The sequence below is a fragment of the Phaethon aethereus genome, assembly GCF_964289735.1.
Source record: "Phaethon aethereus genome assembly, chromosome: 2".
NCBI classification, from domain to species: Eukaryota; Metazoa; Chordata; class Aves; order Phaethontiformes; family Phaethontidae; genus Phaethon; species Phaethon aethereus.
Genome location: NC_138582.1, coordinates 92,777,306 through 92,802,123, shown reverse-complemented (window position 1 = coordinate 92,802,123; position 24,818 = coordinate 92,777,306). Strand labels below are relative to the sequence as shown.

The window sequence follows — 24,818 nt, the reverse complement described above, 5'->3', positions numbered from 1 at the left end:
TAACTTGCCCATTGTCATCCACGTTGCCGTACCTCTTAGGCAAACTAATGTTTCTCCATCATGGGCGAAACCAGAAACTTTACTCTCTGCATTCAAGGACCCAACCTTGCACTGAGCATGATCTCCCTTTGAGAGGACTAATGTGCACAGTTATTCTTTTCTGATACAGTCTTATTGCTCTGCTTTGTCAGATCTCTCCCATTCAGCTGTTAGAGAAGGATCTCTACAAGAGATGTCATCCATGAGCCTGCTTGCTTTTCTTTTGACCTTCTTGATAGTCAAATATGCCTTGGTACTGTGAGCTGACAAGAAATGGGGGTGTGCTCCAAGCTGCATAGCATATGTTGAGAGGAGCTGACCATGAGATGGGAATGGACCTTTGCAAAGTTGTGTCCAAAAGGCCTGGTCTTGGGTGTTTGCCCTACAGGCATAGAATGGGTGCTTTGATGGTTTGGAAGTCCTAGAGATACCCAGGCAGTGACAGAGGACTTCCCTTTTCCATTGAAAACCTGTTAATGGAAATGTTGGTTGTTCTTCCATGATACTTCAGATGTTTGAAGAGGATATATTTCAGAAATCAGCTGTCTAAGGCACTTTGGGCTGGCGATGACCAAGTTTGGTTGTAACTTAATCAAGATGAAAAGGTGTAGGAGGTCACTGGTGCCTCTCTAGAATTGCTGTTGACTGTATTTAAACTTTGTTCTTTGAGCTGGAGCCTTCTCTAACCACAGCCAAGTGCTTGTTTGCAACACTTCACCCAATGGCTTAGTAGTTAAAAAGTAAGACTGCCTGGAAAGGGCACCAGGTGCCATTTTGGTATTCATCTGAGATGCAGTTAGGTATTTGCTTAGGAACTTTCCAAACACTTTATACCTGTGGGAAAGTATTTGTAAGCCTGAGGATAGGATGCTTTTCACTATGTTGTGTCACAGTGATGGCACACAGGGTCGTGCCTTAAAGGAGCCAGGTAAGCTAAGCTAGAGACAGAAGGAGAGGCTATGACACAGCAGAAACAGGTGGATTGGGAGTTGCCTGTACTGAAATCATCTGATGGTGATGAGCTGTTGAATACATTGTGCCCAGAAGAATAGCCTAGTGTAACGTAGTCAAACTGTGGTTGCAAAAGAAAGTTTCCTTTATTTTTAATTATTAATTCTGTAGATCGCTATAGCCTTAAAACAACATTAAATTTGAATTGTGTTGATTGCACTTTCTTGCTGCAAGCAAGAGCTCAGGCCTGAGGAGAGTTAAAGCAAAGAGAAATAGCTAGTGCTAAAACCAGATTAGGTTACTAATACTTTAATTAGAAAAATTTAGAATATGTTAAGCTATAGAATTGTAGCACTTGGAGTATAGTATACAACAGCAAGTATCTGATTGCAGTAACTGCTTTTTTAGTAGGGTGTTTAGTCTCATCAGTTTAAGGCATGAATAGTTTGGATTCTCTTATCAAACACAGCTGTATCAAAAGAAAAAGCCCTATGGAAAATAAAACTGATTGAATAAAATTAGGTCCAGCGTTCAACTTAGTGGTGTTTCTGTGACTGTGATTTGATGTATTCAAATTCATACAGGAACCCTGAGTACTTAAAATAAAAAAATAAACAAACTGGTATTTACAAATATTCCAAGTCTCTCTTGGAATCTCACTTGTAAAGATAGAAGTGTGTAAGTACCTGAATAATGAAAAGTTTTTGTTTGATCACTTAAGCATGACTACTACGTGTGTCTTTGAAATGTTGTATTTAGTTATCTTGATCTTGTTACTTGGTTTTCTCTCCAAATCTCTAAAATGAGAAATTAACTATGTTAATGTTTCTAATTAGGATTGAAGTTGTTGCATCTGTTTCAGTAGGGAAAATGAGTGGAATTAGAAGTTATGGTTAAGTTGCATACAGATATGAATTTTCTTTGAATTAGTAAGTAATAATATATATTAACTTTCAAATCTTTTTTTCTTAATGTGTGTGTTTTTTTCCTCTGGTTTTCCTGACCCTTTGTATTTTATTTTTTTTTCTTATAACCATCTTTCAGAGTTTTGATCAGTTAAGGTTCTGTGGTAGTGAGGCCTTTTTTCTTTATTTGATAAGAATAATAGTCTTACCCTGTGATGGCTGTCTGTGTCTGTCCAGCTACTGGAATTCTGTAAGTAACAAGATAAACTTACATATTGTCATTTAGAAGCACTATCTAGATTCTGAAACAAAGAGTTTCTTTTAGAGAAGTCTGTATTTGCATAGGTAACTGAATATCTGAACCTTCCAGGCTGCTGGGAAGATCTATTTCTAAATTGGTGAGTGGAGGTGTTGTTTTGTTAGGGTTGATAATTAGCTAACACTTAAATACGTAAGTTAGCAGCGTGGACAGCACTAATGGTACTTTGTCAGAACTGAGCCTCATTCAGGCTCAGATCCCACACCTACTTGAGTCAATATACATATTTGCGTGGCCTTCAGTAGGCATCATGTGAACCCCTCAGTACATGGGCGGCCACGTACATTTCCAGTGTACCTGTTGTTAAGCATATTTGTATCCCTCACTTGACTTCAGAGGATGACAGGGTAGGGAAAACTTCAAAAAGGGAATATTGTTATCCATGCACATAATCCTTCAGCTGTTGTGCTTTTGTTACCTGTTTTAGAAGAGGAATAGTGTTCTGCACTCAGCAGATTGTCTTTGTTCCTTTAAAAGAAGTTTTCTGTTTTTAGGCGGAATATGATGAGCCCAGAATTGATAGTAAACTTAAAAAAAAAAAAAAAAAAGCAACTTTGGATGGATGTTTGTAACAGAATGGCTTTTCCCAGCTGTCTTTGGCTTGCGTTTGCCTGAACAGACCTCAACGCTGTCATGCAGTCAGCCGGCAGAGGGTAGTGTGCTCATGGAGACGTTGCATTGTTGGCGTCTCCTGTCACTGATGTAGGTAACAAAAAAACGGCTGGGTATCAGACAAACTGTCTTGATTCAATGGTCTTTTGAAGCCATCTGATACCCTATTAAACACTAGAGATGAGTTGCTGAGACGTAATGCCTATCTGAAAGTCTGAATTAGCCATGTGGTGACTTTTGACCAAAACTTCTGGGGAAAAAGGTTGTTGGAAGCAGAGACTGATTATGGATGACTGTGATTATGGTACTCCCATTCTATAACAGATGAAATATATACTGATTCTGATAAGTCTCATCTACCTAACTTTATTTTTCTCCTTCTCCCTCAGTGTTGGACTTTGCCTTGCCAGTCTGCTGTTGCCATGGGTATACCAGTCTTCATACTCGCTGGTCTCCTTGTGCACTGTGTGTTCTTGGTCTCCATTTTTGACATCTACTTCAGCTCTCCCCTTGTTCACGGGATGACTCCTCAGCAGACTCCACTGCCACCTCCAGCAAAACGTCTTGTACTCTTTGTTGCTGATGGTCTGCGGGCCGATTCACTGTATGAATTGAACAGCAACGGCACATCCCAAGCACCTTACCTGCGGTAAGTCCATCTGAAAACACTACTGATCCAGAAGACTTTACTTCTGGAGGCAGCTCTGTGTAACGGTTAAAAAAGAGCAAGCGGAACAACGGCAACTGTGGTGGCTCAGGTACTGCCTTCCCTCTGCTTTTGAAGTGGCAAACTTTGCAGAGCTACACTCTGCAAAACTGCATGATTTTCAGTTGGTGTCCCCTGTTGTCAGTAAAGCTGATAAACCATGAACAGAATAAGTTGAGTCAATATTGTCCTCCAAACAAAAACCGCAGCTAGCCAGTAACTGAGAGGAGTGTGAACTTTCTCCGTTCCCATCAGTATGGTATCAATTCTGAAGCCTAACAGAGTCGTTAATTTAAACTGCTTCCTGGATGTTCAGTTCAGGAGTAGCAGTTCATTACCATGCTTGTCTTCTAATTCTAAGGTAGTGATGAAGCTTTTTAAGCAGTCATTAAAAAAGATGGCCTGAATGGATCTAACAGCAGGCTGCCACTTCCTATTTGTTCTGCCCTTCCTGCTTGTGTGACCCAGCTGCCTCCCTTGTGCTCTCCAGTGTGTGTCTGATTGCTTAATGGCATGATTTGGTTTAAGATTGTGAAAAACTAATACTGCCAAAAAAGAGTGTTAAAAGTGAGTGTTAAAGAGTGTTAAATCCTTGAGTTCTTAAAACTAATTTTCACCAATCTTCGTTTCTTAGAATCATTTAGGTGGGAAAAACACTTTAAGATCATAGAGTCCAACCGTTAGCCTAGCACTGCCAAGTGCACCACTAAACCATGTCCCTAAGTGCCACATATAAATTTCCTTATCAAGATAATTATTTATTCATAAGGCAAATAGTTTCTTAGACTAAAAAAAGTAGACAGTATTAAATAAGACTACTTTTGTGTAATAGCACTGATTTGGCTTGAGTATCAGAGCAAACCTGAATAATCAATGATCTGTAGCTGTTAAGGTGTTTGCAGTCTGCTGCAGAAATCTGAGGAACCCTTGCTATAGCACTTGCCAGTTTATATGGGATTACTTGCACCTGCTTCTCCTGTTGTTAGTGTTTTTGAAAGGTGCTGTCTGCCAGTGGCAGATGTCTGCCACATCAGTGTGAGTTTTCCATGTTGTCTTGTGGACTTCACACTTCCTCCAGAGCAGTCTCTCTTCTCTTAGCAGTAGAACTGTTGGTCTTTTGCACCATTAACAAGGTGTGAATGCCATAATGGCCCCATCACTAGAAGCAGTTGTGGGTAGTAGCTAGGAAAGGATACTTCTGCCATTAAGTGGTTTGAGGTTTTTCTGTTTCAGCCATTCAGAATTATCACACCTATCTAGAAATAAAAAGTTAAACTGTGTCCAGTTTGGTAAACTAGCTTGTCCAGTGTGGCGAAGTTGCACTTTTTCCATCTCTGCTTTACCTTGTTTGTGGAGTTATGGACCTTCTATTTAAAAATCTGTAGAAGTAAAACACTGTCACCTGTGCTGAAAGTACATGCATGAATGGAGGGGAAGAGCTGCCTTGTAACAAGCAAAGATCACTGTAGGTCACTGAGTGGAATAAAATGCCAGTAGAGATTTGAAGTGTTACCTGTATTTGTCTCATTGTCTCTCATTCTGCATATAAATACATATGTGTGTGAGCATGTGTATGTGAGAGACGATGAAAAGAAAAAAGCATGTGGCATGTTGTGCCTTCTGAAAGGTAGAGGGTCAGGCAATCCAGGGTGTAACTGGCTCTATGACATATACTGCTACAATTTTGAAGCAGGAGGCTCAGTGTTTTGTACGAAACATTTGAGCTACACGATTTCCATAAGTTAACTTTGTTAACAGGTTGACCAGATCAGACGTTGGTTGCTGGAAGTGTTTCCTTTTTTATTCTGCCAAGTTATTTCTGTCTGAGTTTTCCTTTTTCAATAATATTAACCCAAAATATACGCAATTTAATATAAAGTTCACTTTTTTGCACATTCATTCCTAGGTGCCAAGGGTTCAGTCCCTTATCCATGCTTTGTAGTAGGGGGCAATGTAACAGCCAGATTACTTGTCTCATCCAGGTGGAGCACTTTGGGAACTACTGTGCTGTTCATGAGGAAAGATTATCTTTAAATGAGCAAGTACCTTTCTTGTAGCAGTGTGCTATAAATAGAAACAAAGTTTTAGTAGGTACATAAAACTAATAATAAATATCCATTAGGCTTGGAGCAGATTGCTGGCTGATATATGCCAAGTACCTAGTCTTTTCTCTCACAAATATTCTTGAAAGATATGTTTTTCAGCAGTGTTGTGATAGCTGTGAGGGACGGTAGGTGGTCTCTGAATTGCTGTGGTGGTGGGGGGGATTTCGGGGAAGTTGTTTTCATCCTGTCATGTTTCAGCCATGTTACTATACTTATTCGTATTCATCATTGTTATTATGGGTAGCTAATGCTTATACTGTCAAGGAAATTAATTGTTTTTAAATGGTTCTTCTGAGTAAAAGGCTTTGAAATAATTTGAAGTAGCTAAATGAATTTTGGACAGGTAAATGACAATATCTGGCTGTATTTTCTTTCTGCCTGGTATGTGTTATTGTTGACTTCAGATCCTGTGATACAACCCCACAAAAGCAAAGGTAAAGGATTACTTTCCAAATCAGTAGAAATCATATCATAATTAAAACAATTTCCTACCTGTTGTGAAAACAAAGTGTGAGGAGAGCCAAAAGTGTTTCTGTTTTTGTCTTTGTCTTAATCTTCAGCTGATGCTAGTGCAATGCATTTTGATCAGACTCACCAGTGAGAATAAATTAGAAACCACTTTAATACTTAAATCCTTCTTCAAATTAGTACCTTATTTCAATACAACTTGTCTTAAAACCTAGCTGAGATGAGAGCCAGGAATAACATGTCAGAGTGTTATATCATCTTCTACATTTTTAACTGTAATATTTGGGCTATTCCAAACAGTCCTGTGAACTTTCAAGTAGGCTGGAGAATGTGAGGTGTAAGATGAGTTAAAAAAACAAACAAGCAAACTGTGAATCCCGCAAGCTTAGAGTGGAGCCTGGAATTTTAGGTTGTGGTTTGATTCTTACTTCATCAGTGAGAAATATATTTAGAGCTGAGTGTACAGATCTTGTAATTAGCAGTTGTGTAAAATCTCTGTTAAAAATGAAGTTACAAGCATGAACTTAGAATCTACTTTTGCTAAAACACATCCAATAAAAGTATATCATATTTTGTAGCTCATATCGTGAACAACAAAAACAGTTTCCCAGTACATTTGACTCTTAAAAACTACTTCGAATTCGTTCAGAAGATTCTGCTGCTTTTTTCCTAAACATTAGTATAAGGTCTGTCCTGGTATGTTTTGTTTTCTTTCTTTCTGCCCTTGCTCTGACAGTGGGCAGTGAATCTTTCTCTTCTTCCAGAAGATGGAGACAAGAAAACAGCATATGGTAATAATGCCTACTGCTTGCTCTAGGACAGGCTCCAGCTGTTCATATCTTCAGCAGACAAGAGTAATTTATGAGGCTCTTTCTTACCCTTGGGCTTTGCCCTCCATTTTCTTTGCCTTTTATCTGTTATAACTCTTGTATGTGCATAATCCCTAGACAATTTATGTATTTCTGTATATGTGATGAGAAGGTATTCTCCTTCACTTCAGTGTAATTGCAAAATATACAAGGTTTACTTACATTTTCTCCACGTTGCTGAAATGATTTGCATCTTAGGTTTACGTGTTTTTTTAATTTTGTTGATGCTGGCTTTCAGTATTCAGCACAGATAAAGGCAGATGTGGTCACAAAAACTAATTATATTTGAGCATATTTAATGAGTAAGAAAAGATGGAACTAGACACTTTCAAGCTAGATGGAAAGAACAAAGAGAACTAACACTAGGCAGGAACAATTTGTTTTGGGAGGAAAAAAAGTAAGCTATAGCAGAAAGCAGCAGAAAAAAATGTTAATTCTAAGTGTATTAGAACACCAGCTAAACTCATCTGTTTGCAATGCTGATGGGCCACAATAGTAATGTTCTCTGTGGGGTGCTATAATATAGAACTACTTGCAGGTTAATGTTCTGCTTGTTTTGCTGCACAGCAGGCAGTAGTGAAAATCTGGTTTAGTCTGGGTTGTTTTTGCATTTCCTGCCTCACATCTACCTGTCACTCTTTTTATCTGCACTTCATTGTACTTTCAAGAAGTCATAAGCATTAACTGCCTTGTATCCTGTTTTCAGGGGTATTCTAGAGAATAATGGCAGCTGGGGAGTCTCTCACACCCGAGTCCCAACAGAATCCAGGCCAGGGCATGTTGCACTTATAGCTGGATTTTATGAAGATGTCAGTGCAGTTGCTAAAGGTATGCCAATCCTAAAGCTTTGAACACTGTCCTCTAAAATAAGGTGTTTCATTGATGTGCTGGGCGTCTAGATGACTACTGATAAATACCTGCATAGTGGTTTGTATGCCAAGATTATATGGAAAAGAATCCTTTTGGATGGATTTCCCACTCAATATTGATAGCTATGAAAACAGCTTACATAATAGTTTGTAACACGATAAAATTTAGCACCCTGAGTCTAAAAGCAGAAGTATCTTATGGAGTGACCTGTTCATGTAACAGTGTTTTTAATTATCATTTGGGATGTAATGGGAGATGGCTAAGTAGATCTCGCAAACAAGAAGTGAACTGGAGCATCTTAGCTGAACCATTGCTAGGCTGAGTTGGAGAATCAGTAGCAAAATAAAGCGGAAAACCCCAACTATGCGTTTTGTCCAGAGCTAGCTGTTACTGCATGCTTAGTGGTTAATAATGTTGAACAAGCCTTCACATTACTGACTTGGTCTTTTGTGTGGTCCTCTGCCTTGCCCCAGGCTTCCAGGCCTGAAACACTTGTAATGTTGTGTGTTGTTTTAGGAAAGGGGAGGTAAAAGGAATTACTTGGTCTTGTCCATGTTCCTAATAAAAAAGTTCTTCCTTCTGACATCTGCTACAAATGCAGGATTGGCAGGAATTGCTGTTAAGAGCATCCCTTTATATTTTTGTCAGCTGCCTTGTCGTGGAAACAGATCTTGAAGGTTTTATTGTGATGAGTTGGAACGTGACTGCTGCAAATACAATATATGAGTGTGTAATTTATTGCCTAAAATGTCAAAAGCTGAGTTCACAGGGGATTTAGAATTCAGGAGAATTTTAGCTGTTTAGAAGGTAAACCAGCTGTGTTTTTGTCTCTTTGAATACCTGCATAATGAGATTGGCTTAGGTTTTCAGATCACTTCTTAATGAATGAGGGACTAATTGCAAATATAAGTTGAAATGGAGGTAAAAGCAAGACTTGCAAAGTGGAGTTCATTGTGAAATAATATAAGGGAAACTTTTTAAAAAAACCAACATTTTTCATGGACTATCAGTCTTAGCAGTCAATGACATCTTCTGACAACCCCATCTAAATCCAGGTACGTTTGTTTAACAGGATGGAAGGAGAATCCAGTGGAATTTGACTCTGTTTTCAATGAAAGTAAATATACTTGGAGCTGGGGAAGCCCAGATATTTTGCCCATGTTTGCAAAAGGTAAGGTTAAATTTTGTGAATCTTTAACACATAGTTACCAGGCAGTAAAATAGAGACGCTTGCAATTTTTGAGTTAAAGAATTTGGATGAAGTATTTCCAGTTTGTATATTTGTGTATACCTGATTTCTAGTTTGTGATTTCAAGACTGGGTGAAGAAAAAGAAGCAAGCTTTTAAAGAGGATATCCCTATTGACTCCTCATCCTTTTAAATAGGCCTTGCCTAATTGTATCAGCATACTAAAGGAAACACACCCTTAGTTAAAAGGACCTAATATTTTTTTTCTTTGATTGCGATTTAAAACTCTTGTTTGCAAGCCTGCAGCTGGAGTTTTTCTTCCTCTGCATGCAACTCCCAGTGAGTCGGGTGATAGAACTGCAGCCATGCTTTTTGAGTGTCTGAGCTAGAGAAGTAGCTTATTGTGGGTTACCCTGCTTCTACTCCAGAACAATAATGTGTAAAGGGAAGAACTACATGCAAGTGGGAACTGCCTGGTACTGTTCCTGAAGCTGAGGTCTTTTCCCCATGATGTACAGTGTGTTAAAGTCTTGTCAGCCCAGTGCAATTGGTCTTTGAGCATGCAGAGATTGCTGAGCAACACTGCAAGCATTTGAAGGATCTCCAAGTTTAGTTTCAGTTTGTTCTTGGAAGAATGAGGGCAGATACACCCTTTCCCATAGTCTGAGAATAAAGCAGACTGACTAGGGGCATATGCTGCTGTTTTGTTCTAAGTATTGGCATTGACAATCCACAGGATTAAATGCCACGCTGAAAAAGGAGCTGAGGATGTTGCTTCTAAGGGAAGTAGATATTAGTCCTTTGCACCCAGGTTGCCATTCGTTCCACAGGTTCCCTTTCTCTTGGAAACTAGCAGCAAGGCTAGGGTCATTTTTTTTACCTTGAGTATGAAGAAGGGTATAATCAAGACCATGGGGACAACGAGGACAAACCTTTATCAAGGTTATTCTGGACAGACAGACCGCTCTGTCTCCTCTTCTAGTTCTTTGTTCCTACAGTGCACCAAGAAAAATCCAGAATTTCTCACATTCCTCACCTGGCTGTGTTTGACAGCTCTCTGATGCCCACACTCTGTCAGCTCAGTGTCTGACTGTCCTTGTGCCTTCATTGTTTCTTCCCCTCTTTTGTGCCTGCAAAATTTGCTAGCAAAAGTCTCCTGCTGGTCTGGGCTCTGACCCATGAAAGGCTTGGCAGACACAGGACCTTCCCCACTAGTGAAGCGAGAGCTTTGCTTTCCACAGGATGTAAAAGTTACTGTAAGATGGTGATAACTTGATCCCTGATCCTCATATTTGAATATTGATGCTGAGGGCGAGATGATGTGCCAGACAAGTCTGCAATAGGAATAGGTGGTATCTGGGGTGGGAGTTAATGGCACCTCCAGTTAGTTCTATTAGTGTAATGGCAGCACCAGACTCAGTAGAGCTCTATGCTTACTTCTAAAGAATGTTTTCATCCCCAGCTTCCTTCTATTTCTCTATCCCATCTTTGCTTCCTCATCCCCAGATTTAAAGAAAGTATTGGGCACACTATTGCCTGCCACCTCTCAAACAACAGAAATAAAATAACATTTTGTAACATTTTGCATAGTAGGGTTCTTATTTAAAAAAGAAATCAATTATTTTATAAGCTATGCAGGCACTCCAAAACTTTCCTAGTATGGCTTAATTTTGTCACTGTTTCTCTTTATAGCAATGCAGGGTTGGGTGGGTTGTGGGGGTTTTTTCCCCTCTGGTAGAAATTAAAAATGGGTAAGTAGTAGATGTGTTCCTTTGCCTGGTCTGCAAACTGCATGCTTTCATTTGGCTTCTTTGGTGTGGCAATTCTCAAAGACAGGTCTTCTCAGGTTTGCTGTGATGCTGTGGAAAAACAGTACAGCACTCTACCCTCTTAGACCATCAGTCATCCTGACAGTGATGGCCAGGGTTTATTTCTTCTTTTGAACTCCTTTATCCACCAGCTGGAACTCCTTAAATCACTTTTTAAATGCCTGGGAGTGTTTTCTTCCTTTTCCTTCAGACTGTGAGAACTGCAGTGGGTGTTCTGGGTTATAAATAGTAGTAATGTTTCCTGGGGGGCAGGGGGGAGCTGCACCAGAAAATCTGTGCCAGCTTTCATCTTCCTGGCCTGAAATACCTGCATCCTTTGTGTGGGTTTGGACATAATCTTGGTTAAACAGCTCCCTTATACGGGGATATTAGTTCATCCACAAGCCCGGAAGCTTACAAAACTGCATTATATAATTGTGACATCCAGCAAATCGGTTATATTCTCTCTGGCCATCAACTGATAGAAGAACATTTTCTATCTGGGAGTTTATGTAGTCACAGTAGAAATAGCATCCCTGAGCTGTAACAACTCGGCCATTGACTGAATTATTTCATTAAACCCCACCTAACTTCAGATCTTTCTAGGACTTCAAAAGTTTACTTTCTTCTGGTTTTCATCTTCTTCTATCTGGCCTTTCTCTGCTTTGCTCTCTTGACAGTGAGTACAGAACGAAATTGCCTTGTCCAGATGCTGTGTTTTCGCATCAGTGGCCCTCGTGTTGTACTTTATGCCTGAATGTAGTCCAGTAGTTCTCCCTTTTATATTTTGAATCCATGTTTTAAAGACGCAGACTTTGAATATTGTATTTCTGAAGTTGTCCACTTGGTTTTCAATACTGTGTTGCCTCCTAGAATTGATGTACAGTAACTAAGTTACATCCCTTTTGTTGCCTTACTTACATGTGATATATGATGTTTTCCTGTGTAAAAGGCCTCATTGATAAGGCATTGCCTTGTATGGTTTAGTTTCACAACCAAAAGCGAAGTACATTTTCTTAAACAAACCCCCGCAAAACATGTGTGTTCAAACAAGGCTCTTAATGTGTAGCTTTCTCTGTTAGAAGTTTCTCAGTGAAATTCCTTGAACTAAATTCTGTTTAATTTGCTTTAACTGGGATTTGTTCTACTCCTGTCTGGTTTTCCATACTTTACTTCCTCACCTGGAATACTGGGTAGCATTGCTCCTCATTCCTCTGAGGTGCTAATAAGCTAATGTGCTAAAATGGTATCTAGGCTTTAAAAAAACGTAAATGATGGGAAAGTTTAAACTATGAGAAAAGGAAGAAAACTTTTCTCTGTCTCCTATTCCATCTATATTGTTTTTTCAGGTGCTACTGGAGATCACGTTTATACGTTTTGTTACACAGCAGAAAGTGAAGACTTTGGAGCACAAGATGCAGCCAATCTTGACATGTGGGTTTTTGATCATGTTAAGGTGAGCAGAGAATCTTTTTATGCTACCGGTGTATAAAAAGCACAGCTGGATGTTAACTTTATCATAGAAGCAGTAAGAAAGAAATTTTTGAAAGACCTATCAGTTGGGATGTCCTGGTTTCAGCCAGGATAGAGTTGGTTTTCTTCACAAAAGCCAGTGTGAGGCTGTGTTATGGACTTGGGATGAGAAAATGTTGATAACGTGCTGATGTTTTGAGCTGTTGCTAAGCAGTCAAGGACAGTCCAGCTTCTTGTGCTGGCCTGCCAGCGAGCAGGCTGGGGGTGCCCAGGGACCTGGGAGGGGACACAGCCAGGACAGCTGACCCAGGCTGGCCAAAGGGATATTCCCTATCATACGATATCATGCCCAGTACATAAACTGGAGTTGGCTGGGGGGCAGAAATCACTGCTCAGAGATGGGCTGTTGATTGCCGGGTGGTGAGCAATTGCTATATTGGGCATCACTTGTTCTTGTACATTCCTTTGTCGGTAGTATTATTGTTGTTTCCTTCTCTCTTGCTGTCCTATTAAACTGTTTTTATCTCAACTCACAAGTTTTTTTTTTCCCCAATTCTCTCCCCATCCCGCTGGGGGAGGGGGGAGTGAGTGAACGGCTGTGTGGTGCTTAGTTGCCAGCTGGGGCTAAACCACAACATGGAGTCATAAGTAAAAATTGCTTGAATCAATTATCATGACTAGTGTAATGGAAGCTTAGAGCAAGTATTTGTCATTCAATGCTAATAAAAAACCTAACACTAATAAAAGTACCCTTTAAAAACATTCTTGGCTTTTCTTTGTCTTAAATTTGCATGTAATCTGAAACCCAGTACTACAGACCCTTTTAAATCTTGAACATGATTAGTTAAGGATTTTATAACAAGTATTATAGCATGGCAGAAACGGTAAAGTCTTCATTATAAGGAAGAAATGGGGAATATTATTGACTTAATTTTTGTCAGGCTTGTACCGACTGTAATTGCAGAGTGTGGCTTCTGATGCACATAACTGGCTCCTGATTATCTACTGAGGTTCATGCTATGCTGTGGCTGCTAGGGGAGTCATGGTTAGTTTTGGGGGGAAAAGAGGGTGGAGGCAGATTAGGCCCTGAGGCAGCTTGTTCGCATGGTGCTCTGCTCAGCTGACTTGCGTCAGTGCTTGTTCATGACTCTTGTTTTCTGTGATGCTGTCATTATAAATATTAATAGTCCAAGGCACATAGGAATTAATGAATAGCCAGAAACTATATTCAGGTTATGCCATGCTACCTCACTTGTCCTGGCTTAAGAAATGCTGATAGTGCGTATTGGTGTATAAGTATCTGTATAAGTGGAGCAACTAGGTGAGCTACTTTCTGGATCTCATAACAATGTTAATCGAGTTTAAGACTTAATAAAACTACTTCCACGAGATCTCTGGGCTCTGTGCCTTAACGTTAGCTAACCAGCATAAACCAAACCAAAAATAAAACCAAATAGATCAATAAACTAAATCTGCATCTATATTAGGAAGCCAAGGGTGGGTGTGCTTTAAACAGTGATGTAGGGTGGAAAAGTTCATTATAGTTTGCTAATTTTCAAAGGAAGTGACTTTTTGAGTTTGCAGGTGAAAAGATGTTTTATCTAGCTGCCATCCTCTCCCTGAATGTGCACTTGTGCCAGGTTGCGTGTTGTAATGTGGATGAATAATACAAATCAAATTAGGCTGTCAATTATGCTTGAATAGCTGTTGTCTTAATGTTGCACCCTGCTGGCAATTGGAGCTGCACAGGTATGTGAGGGTGGTACTACCTTTCTTTTGGTTCAAAACACCTAATGGCATTTCTTCTTTCAAACTATAATGATACGTCTAAATGATACTATATGTCATTACTGATGACTTTTTCCTTGGAATCAGCACCATTATTTTAAAGGCTTATTTTGCCCATCTAAATTACATACTGTGAATGGATAGGACTTGATTGACTGGTGTGAAACACTCCTTCCATTGATCATCTCTTCAATTACACATCAGTGATTGTGTCAGAAGCATGAAACTTGAGGCTTTCTGAAACTGAGGTCACTGCTATTATAACTTGAACAACTCTCAGCTATGCTGGTAAGATTATATATAAGTAACAGTGACAATTTGCTGAAATCTAAATTCTGCTTTGCCTACTTTTTTTTTTCCTCCTTTGAGTTTTATCTCAACTATTAAATGACATGTTGTTAAACTCTATGTTGGGCAAGGTGGTCCCTGGATTTCTGCCTCTTCAGGAAGTGAAAGACGCTAATGTGTACTCCCTCTCTTCTGTGTAGTCAGCAGGTTCCAAGCCTGCCACAAGGGCCACTTGTGGCTTCCTCTGTCCCAAAAAAGATGGGATAAGATGGAGAATGGCTAACTAATGTTTGGGCTACTAGTGCTGGCACCCTGAAATTGTTTGTGCTCTTAAAAAGTGCTAACTAATGATAACTCAGTCGGTCAGGAGATGTGAAACTCTGACTAGCTTTTATTTGTATGGATCAGAAGCAGATTGCTTAAATCATGAGTGGGGGAAAAAAAATGTGTGATACTTGGTAGTCATGTCTGGCAGTCTGTCATGTCTGTTCGTGGTACAAGGTGATCCTAGCCCTTTGTTGGGACACAGGAAATTGAGTATAGACTAGACTGGGTGGGTTTTTTATCTATAACTGGGTTAAAACTCAGTAATTTTAATGTGTGATAATAGTTTGGGAGTGGCTTGGAGCTCCATATGGGTATGGAGTTTATTGACTGGGTTTTTTTTGTGGGTTTTCTTTTTTTTTTTAGAAGCCTTCAAAATAATCAAAGGACTGAGTGTAATTTAGTGTGATGTGACCCAATGATTCTCAGATAACTAACCTTTGCCTAAATCATATTTTGAGTCCGTGCTTAAGAAAAATTAGGGAGCAAAATACTGGAAGTCTAGGTTAACTAACAGGGAAAAAAATGTTCTTTTTAACACATTTCTGTTTGGTTTTTAAAGTATTTTGTGAAAAACAGTTTTGTAGGATTGAACTCTTTTGTTTTAGGATAAAATGATTAAAATTCCAGGAACTCAAACAGTCTTGGAGATGAGTCCCAATAATGGTCTAACCATAATTTATTACGACCACAGGGTGGGATATGCTCAAGGTATTCAGTTGATGTCTTCTGACTTAAATGTAGGTGCAGATGGCAAACATATCTTTTTTTTTTTTTTCCTTTTCTCATTTTGAACAAAGTACTTCATTCTTCCATTGGCCCCCTTCTGATGGAAGAAGGTGAGACCAAACCTTCAGACTGTCACTTGGTCTCTTTTTCTCCCTGTACCTCCATCCAGTCAGCAACAGTTTATCAGCTCTATTAAAGGATCGTGCTTCCATGAAGAGCTCTGTTTGGGTTCCCAAACAATTTATATTAAACATCTATCGAGTCCATATTGTGTTCAGATATCAGTAAATCATGTATTTGCTAGACCTTCCAGGTAGTCTTTTTTTTTTCGTTTTTCCTTTCTCCCATCCAAGCAGGGAGATGACTTCACATAGTTGTAACCAAACTTCTCTTGTAACATTTTAATTAGTATTACATTATAATTAACTTTACAGTTTACTGTGAATATTTTAATGGAAAACTTATCGCTGATACTACTAAATTGCGTATCAGTTGTAGCCAGGGCATTATTTGTTGTTAGTTGCCAGAAAATCTTAGAAAAGTTGTCAGAATGATAGAAAAAGAAGGTTAGAAGAAAGCTGTAGTGGTCATCGAGTCCAACTCCCTGCATGAAGGAGGTCCAGTTAGAGCAGGCTACTCAGACCTTGCCCAGTCAAGTTTTGAGCATCTTCAAGGGCAGAAATTCAACAACCTCTTGAGCACCTGTTCCAATATCTGGCTACAGTTATGGTTTAAAAAAATAATTTTTAAAAGTCTTTTTATCATAATTCAATTTCCCATATTTCAAATTGTGAGTTTCCCCTTGTCCTATCACCAAGGCCCTCTGAACAGTCTGGCTGAATCTTCTCTTCACCCTCCAAATAGATGGGTGTAGACACCAGTGAGATCTCTCCTTAGCTGCCTTTTCTTGAGACTGGAGAACCTGAGTTCTCTCAGCCTCTTTGTTGTTTGCTCCCAAAGAAGCTCCTTGGTGGTATTTGGCTTAAGTATACAACGGAGGTAATATCACTGAATAGAGGAGATAAAAGGGAAACAAAAAAAAAATTGAGACAGAAAGATATAATTGACATATAATGGTGGCTTGGAAACTAGTGTTGAGTGGTAGTAGGTGTCTCAAGTTTTGTGAATACCGAGTACCAAAAAGAAGAGGCCTTTAGTAGGCTACAAAGAGATACAAGGATAGTGCTGGGCAAACAGTTCAGCAACCTCCAGAGCAAGGTGAAGTGGTTTTTGCCCCTACTGTTTTGTGTTCTGCTTACTAACTCACCACCTTTATCAGCTGAAGATAACTCCGTGTGGTGAACTTCCTATTTGCGTGTTTGTTTTTTTTTTTTCAGGTGGACAGACTCCTGTGGGAAATGGAAATCTCCACAGAAATAATTATATTGCTATTGGATGTGATGGGATCCTTTTCTTGTATCTTTATTTAAAATCTCTCTGGACTTTGGTCATGATTTTGTTTGGACAAGAGCTGAAGTTGAGAGCGTGCAAAAATTAGTCCATGCAGTTTGTGTTTATTTAGGGGGGAAAAAAAGTTGGAATTGTGTACTGCCATGGTTTCCTGACACGGCTTACTATGATGCTCTTGCTGCCAGTTTGGTCTTCCTCTGGGTACAATGACTTCTGTTTACGCAGGGTGTGAGCTTTAGTTTTTAAGAGCTCCACCACTACCACAGGTGTGTGGTGGACTGCTCTGCCCTTTGGTGGCAGAAATGGTTCACTGGCTCTACCAGCATTTTCCCTGGGCTCATGTGAAATTCAAAGACGCTTTTCTTTATATTAGTGTACTGAAAAGTTCTCTGGATGCTCTTTGAACTAAAACCCTACCCAACTTTGTTTCCTTGGGCACTGCTGGTTATTAAGATCATCGTGCTGGAATAGCTGTCTGCCTGTATCTTTCATTGGTGTAATATGGCTGGTCTAACACAGAATAGCCATGTAAAGACTCATGCAATCTGAGGGGAAATCTCCCTGGCACCTGCCTCAGGGATGCCTAAGTAGGACATGAGCAAGGCAGATGTATGTTCTCTAGTTTATGTATTTGCCAAGTGTGTCTTGTTTTGTTCTGTTTTAATTTGGTTTCTGTAAATGAGTTGTGGCTTGGTGTCTCAGTCCTGCAGAACCTGCTTCCAAAGCAAGAGTATTTGAGACCTTTGCTTCTAGCTTGAAATCGATACACAATTCAACAATGTCCTGGCCTGTATCAGAAATAGTGTGGCCAGCAGGAGCAGGGAAGTGGTCATGCCCCTGTACTCAGCACTGGTGAGGCTGCGCCTTGAATACTGTGTTCAGTTTTGGGCGCTTCACTGCAAGAAGGATGTTGAGGTGCTGGAGCGTGTCCAAAGAAGGGCAACAAAGCTGGTGAGGGGTCTGGAGCACAAGTTTTATGAGGAGCGGCTGAGGGAACTGGGGTTGTTTAGTCTGGAGAAGAGGAGGCTGAGGGGAGACCTTATCGCTCTCTACAACTACCTGAAAGGGGGTTGTGGCGACGTGGGTGTTGGTCTCTTCTCCCAAGTAACTAATGAGAGGACGAGAGGAAATGGCCTCAAGTTGCGCCAGGGGAGGTTTAGATTGGATATTAGGAAAAATTTCTTCATCGAAGTTGGTCAAGCATTGGAACAGGCTGCCCAGGGAGATGATGGAGTCGCCATCCCTGGAAGTGTTCAAAAAACGTGTGGATGTGGTGCTTCAGGACATGGTTTAGGGGACATGGTGGTGCTGGATTAATGGTTGGACTTGATGATCTTGAAGGTCCTTTCCAACCTTAGTGATTCTGTGAATGGAAATGTGAAGCCATAAGTGGATCTCAGGAATGGTGCATAGTTGTGATTACATAGGAGGCAAAAAAGGGGTGATACACAGTTATCTGGTATTTCTGCCTAAAAAACTCAAATAATATTAAAAGAAAAACCCAAAAACTCTCAACTTGGGGAGGGTTGCCTGTCTTAGGCTGAAACTGTGGACTGACTATATTGATGGAATTAATTTTTCTCTTTCATAACTATAAAACAGCTGCAATTTAGTTTTAATAGGCTGCCTATGATCTTTTTCCATTGTCCTCAGATTAATATCTTGATGGCTTATTCTATACAGCACTTCTTTAATTCTTCCAGAAGTAATCAAACGTTGTTCTCTGCACTGAATGAAGAGAAAGTGGTTCTGTTCCTGCATTTGCTAGGCATAGACACAAATGGGCATGCTCATCGGCCAAACTCAAGGTAACTGAGAGATTAAGCATATCTTATTAGTTTTAAATGCATACAATGACTTTTTTACCAGTGCTATTTTTCAAGCCTGAAACAAGGCTTGTAGTCTTGAGGGTTTCTACAATAGGACATGTATGTCACCATGATTACATATGTTCTGAATTTTCTGGGTTTTTTTTGTTTTTAAGGACTCTGTAGAAGTGACAGATTTTTGCTATATATAGTATGCCTGGTTATACTCTTCTACTCAAGTCTGATTTTTAGCAGATCGTCTTATTTATAGTCAACGCATAATCTAGAGCATATGTAGGAAACTGCATTTTTAAATACAAAATGGAAACAGTTCTTGGATTCCTTGTGGCTGAAAATAGTATGGTTGAATTTATATAGACAACAGTAAGCTTAGGAATAATGGCTGCAAATTACAGCAGTATGTTTTGGCTTTTCCTTAGGACACTTGAACAAAGAGTTTAGATTAACAGTACTAATCACCAATTCATCTTGAAGTGCATTGTTTGAGAACGTTCTTTTCTTTTCCTCACATGCTTTGAATGTAGGACATAGTCTTTTTCTTGATCCTTGCATATTTTCAAAATCCTTGTTCTGATTTCCTACATCATTCCAAAATTTATACTTGCTGTATGTCTCTTTTTTTTTATGATTTTTTTGAATCCAGTGTTAAAACTGACTTTAGCAACAAATAGAAAATTAGTTGGCTGAAATGTAATCATGGTCACTTTTTCCAAAAATATACAGATTTTTGGTTTAGCTTCTATTCCACAAAACTCTGGGATCTGTGCTGATCATCTCAAATCATCTCAAAACAGTCCCTGCATGGTGAGATCATTCTTTGTGATTTAGTTACAGGCTTAAAGTAATTTTTGAAACTTACAGTTTAAGGTATTTGAATTTTCCAGAATTCCTTAGTTTTGGAATTGTGCTTAACTTGCCTGATAACTGTGAGTGATTAAATTACAGTCTTCAATCAAGGACAGGTCAGATTTGAAATGAAAACAAACATCCATTTGAGACTGTAGTTTCAGGAACCTTCAGACTGTGCCATGACAATTTAGTATCTCATATAAGATTTAGAGGAGGAGAGATTTTTACATCTAGGATGCCTTTTGTTAGGTTGAGGTTCAGTGGAAGATAAAGCCGTCTATAATCAAAGGAGTGGGCATTATGACCATGGATAACTTTATACCAAGTGTGAAAGCCACCTTGAATCTAACAACTTTTTTTCTTATTTGTCTAGGGAATACAGGGAGAATATTAAAAAAGTTGATGAGGGTGTAAAAGAAATTGCTTCGATGATTGACAATTTCTATGGAAACGATGGAAAAACTGCATTTATTTTAACTTCTGACCATGGAATGACAGATTGGGGTGAGTGTCTTTAACTGTTGAGTCAGCTGAATTTATGGGTGCATATCTAGAGTGCAATTAGAGCTTTGTCCCCTTAGAAGCTTTGGAGCTCCTGCTTTGATTTGATATCCTAAGCGTTGCTTGTATATAAAACCCATGAAAATTAGGAGATGGTTAATTGGCTGCAGGGACCCTTGTCAGCCCTGTAACAGCATATCTGGACAGAAGAAAAAAATCAGTAGGGTAAAGCTTAACTCCCTTAGTGGCTGCTAATAGGGATAAAAAGACCTGAATACTACCTCTGTCAGAGCCTTCCTGCAGAAAAACTAGCCCAAGCAAGAGGAGATTGTGTTATATAGCTGCCAACAGCAAAATTGGTCTTGTTCCAGCCCACGTACGAGATAGTTATCACTCTGGTGCTCCAAAGCACCTGGAAAAGGTGGCAAATCTGTCCAGGAGCTGGTGAAAAACTCTGGCAGGGAAGATGGGATCTTTTTGAAGAAGAGCAGTTGTTGCCTTTGAGCCCAGAGAGTGTCTTCCAAGGGATTTCTGAAATTGGAAATCTTATTCCCAGTCCTGTGTGTTCTTAAGCTTAGGGCTGTTTAAAGAAAGCTGAGGTGGCTCTTCAGCTCTGCCATAGTGATTGTTGTACAGCCTCAATGCTATTCCCAATCTCATACCCAATTCCAGTTTCTTGTTTTGTTTTGTTGTTTTTTTTTTTAAAATATGTCCTTAAAACAGTGTGTTATTCTCGGTCCTTTGTAATTATTAAAATATATATATACACACACACAGAAGGAAGAGTGTGTATCTGTGCAAATACAAGGAAAATGTATAATCTTGTAGACCATGCAGTGACTGGCATAGAGTTCGTATCACAATGTCATTCCCTTTGAGGCTGGGTTGTCTCACTGCTGTGGTACCTCACCCGCTGAGTTCAGTGACCAGTGTTTCTTTCAAGCTTGTATGGCTTCTGCTTCAATGCAGCTGCTGTTGAGATGTCATAGTTTTAAAGCTTCCTCCTTTTGGCGGCTGATGCGTTAATCTGGAGAGAATTCATTTCCCTGGGGAAGGAAGTCATGTTTTATCAAATTTTAAGGAGTGTGCTACCAGGCTTTAAAACTGTAAAAATGACCTTCTATCACTGAGGAAGGGATGACAATTGCAATGCATATTGTCTCCCATTTTTAAAATGGAGGTTTAATCCTTATTTGGGGACCAGAGATTAGTTCTATATGATTTTTGGGCATACGCCTAATTTTACTCAAATCAACCATCCCTGGTTTCCATGGGCTGCTCAGGATAGGCACATGCATGTGTTTTGAGCAGGTAACTCCTCTAAACCTTAAGACTTTCAAATACTTTGGCTTTAATTTCTGTATGTTAACAGTTTGGGGCTTTTAATATACAAAGTTGTATCTGTTGTGACTTGACTTAAGTGGTACCAATTTCCCAACTTGCAACTTGAATTTAGCCTTTATTGTTAGTGGCATAAAAATAAGCTCTGAAGCTGGAATAGGATTTTAGTATGTATACTGTAACAAGAACTTAGTACATGTGTGCATATATATAGAGAGAGAGAGGGTTTTTTTGGTTTTATACCATGTGTCTTAAAGTTCACACTCTTTTTTTGTTTGTTTGGTGTATCTTAGGATCCCATGGAGCTGGTCATCCCTCAGAAACTTTAACACCACTGATTGTTTGGGGTGCTGGGGTGAATTATCCTCAGAAAGTCACATCCCAGTTCTTTGAAGACAATTTTCTGAAAGGTAGGTGAAATATAAAACTTAAGTGCAAGGATTTGGTGGAAAGGGAAGTGTTAAACCATTATACCTGTTGTCAACTGTATGAGGCTTAATAAGGGTCCTGCACTTCAGCCACAACAACCCCATGCAACGCTACAGGCTTGAGGAGGAGTGGCTGGAGAGCTGCCTGGCAGAAAGGGACCTGGGGGTGCTGGTTGACAGCCGGCTGAACATGAGCCGGCAGTGTGCCCAGGTGGCCAAGGCGGCCAACAGCGTCCTGGCCTGTATCAGAAATAGTGTGGCCAGCAGGAGTAGGGAAGTGATTGTGCCCCTGTACTCGGCACTGGTGAGGCCGCACCTTGAATACTGTGTTCACTTTTAGGCCCCTCACTACAAGAAGGATGCTGAGGTGCTGGAGCGTGTCCAAAGAAGGACAACAAAGCTGGTGAGGGGTCTGGAGCACAAGTCTTATGGGGAGCGGCTGAGGGAACTGGGGTTGTTTAGTCTGGAGAAGAGGAGGCTGAGGGGAGACCTTATCGCTCTCTACAACTACCTGAAAGGGGATTGTGGCGACATGGGTGTTGGTCTCTTCTCCCAAGTAACCAGCGAAATGGCCTCAAGTTGCACCAGGGGAGGTTTAGATTGGATATGAGGAAAAATTTCTTCACCAAGAGGGTGGTCAAGCATTGGAACAGGCTGCCCAGGGAGGTGGTGGAGTCACCATCTCTGGAAGTGTTCAAAAAATGTGTGGACGTGGCACTTCAAGACATGGTTTAGGGGACATGGTGGTGCTGGATTAATGGTTGGACTTGATGATCTTGAAGGTCCTTTCCAACCTTAGTGATTCTGTGATCTTTACTGACTTCTGTTCCATCATAGTAAATATGACTTGCTTTGTGTGGTGTGGAAAGAAAAGTTAACAGGGCATGCCTATCGAGGATATTGCAAAATTGGGTAGATAATATCAGAGTCTGTTTTCTTTTCTAATCATGAAATTGAAGACTTTCTCTCTTTGGGTACAGGCGGCTATTCATACTCCTAAAACTTACTTCCAGAGGAGCCTTAATTCTTAGGAAGACTCACAGAGGTTAAAAGCTATTTGTACAGAAACATGATAAGTTGACATGTCCTAAGATTCATTTCTAGCTTCACAGTACAACCCTGGGGACTTTCCAAGGGCTGTCTTGTCTCACTTGCATCCTTGTGGCTGTTGTGGAAATGTAAACAGTCTTTCTCAATGAAAAACTGTGACTCTTTACTGTTATTTTTCCCCTTTGTAATTTATTTAAGACGAGTAAACTTTTTTAAATAAAACATGTTTAGTATTTCACATAGATAATCTAATAAATACTGGTGTACTGAAATATCAATGGATTTCTAGAACCATGTGTGAATAAACTGTCCAAGCTCTTCCTCTTTCATGTGTCCCATTCTTATAGCCTGCTGTGTTTCTTAAGATGCCTTGAATCCCTCAGATTGTTACTTGGGATCAATGAGGTAATAACTTTCTATTTTATTGGGTTGTGTGTCAAGCTATGTTAGAGAAGAGAAAACAGGCAAAAATTACTTCAGCCCTGAGGTTTTAACCCCGCCCTGCTCTTGAGAATGTATTTAGTAACAGGTTAAACAAACAGCGCTTCCCAGATATAGACCATTCTAACATTTCACTCTGTGATTAACTGCTGCTATAAAACTATGACATCTCTGATAAAATTGAAAATGAGTTGTAGAATTAAAAAATAGAAAACAGAGTAAACCCAAGTGATTTTGGTGTCTGTGAGGGCTGATCTGCTAGACTTCTAAGGACACTTGATGTCTCTAAGGGCTGATCTGTAGTAGTTTGATTTTTACAGCTGTCAGTTTCCATGATTCTCAGCAGTTTTAGTACAAACCTCAGTACTTTGAGTACATTTGACTTCAAGTAATGATAAAAAAGATGAGTATTGAGCTGACTTCCAGGTACACAATATAGAAAGCTTTTTGGCTGTCATCTATTAGGAAATGTGTATTTTCTTTGAGGGAAAGTGTCTGCACCCTGCTGTGCCTGCTTCATATTGTCCTGATGGTTTAAAAAGAAAAACAAATGAACAACCAGACAAAAATGCAAACACCCCAAAGCAAACATCATAAACTCCTCCCTTCATTCTGGATTTGCTCTGCAGCCTTCCAGCTGTCCAGCATGTTCTTGGTCTTTTTAGACATTATCTTTACAGGTTCTTAATTGCCAGGGATATTCTGTATTGGAGATTTGAGTCTTATCTTGGCAGTCTGAATCTCTATCTGAGTAGTATGTATCTTCTTAAAAAGTGACTGTTTTCTCTATGGTAGTACATTATAGCTTCTAGTAGGCTATGTAGCTTAAAAGTAAAGAAAAAATTGTTGTTGAAATGGAATTTGGCACTTTCACAGATCAAAACAGTTCAGCTACTCCATTAAGTAACAATTCCAGATATCACAGAGCTAACATATGAAAGAAAAGGTGCTTAAAAGAGGTCTCTTGAAAAGTTCTTTGAATTTGCCTTTCCTGCTCCATACAAATGCATCTGTGACTGCAGGAGAGGAGAGCATTTTCAAGACTGCTGTGTCACTGATGTATGCTGGTGTCCGACATATATTTGTGATTGTGTGCACCAGTGTTCAAGTTCTTGTGTCTATTGACAGTCCTTCCTTATTTCTCTGAGAGTTCATGGAAACAGCAGAATATTTCTAATGCTACAAACTTCTTATGATCTGTTCAATGCAAGCAGGCTGTAGGCAGCTCAGTGACTTGTCTGTCTTCTCATCATTGCCGTCGAGGATTGATAACCCCAAAGGCTGTGCCGACTGGCAGGACTTAGTCTGTCCAATTTGTCGTGGAAGGATTAATGTGCTCCTTGGTTGGCCGGAAGGGCACAGTGTCTGGTCTGGGATGACAACCTTCTCATCAGTCCCTTCACCTGTGTTCGGCCTTCCCTTAGGCCTGGCCATGCAATTGTCTTAGAACGGTTTGTGATGGCAGCTCTGCATCCTGTGGGCAATGTGTCTTATTACCCATTTGGCCATTGACTTGATCCTTCTTCA

General features: G+C 39.8%; 1 protein-coding gene across 1 annotated transcript in view; it reads left to right on the top strand.

The window, feature by feature from the left end:
* Positions 1-3,248: 3,248 nt before the first annotated feature.
* PIGN (phosphatidylinositol glycan anchor biosynthesis class N) overlaps positions 3,249-24,818 on the top strand; it is a gene marked incomplete at both ends in the record, with an annotated part of 87,807 nt that continues 66,237 nt past the window's right edge. The window contains 7 exons of the mRNA XM_081996650.1: positions 3,249-3,475; positions 7,681-7,802; positions 8,917-9,015; positions 12,190-12,296; positions 18,536-18,660; positions 19,904-20,034; positions 21,666-21,782. Of these exons, the coding sequence (XP_081852776.1) occupies positions 3,249-3,475; positions 7,681-7,802; positions 8,917-9,015; positions 12,190-12,296; positions 18,536-18,660; positions 19,904-20,034; positions 21,666-21,782 (928 nt within the window). The remainder of the gene's footprint in view (positions 3,476-7,680; positions 7,803-8,916; positions 9,016-12,189; positions 12,297-18,535; positions 18,661-19,903; positions 20,035-21,665; positions 21,783-24,818) is intronic.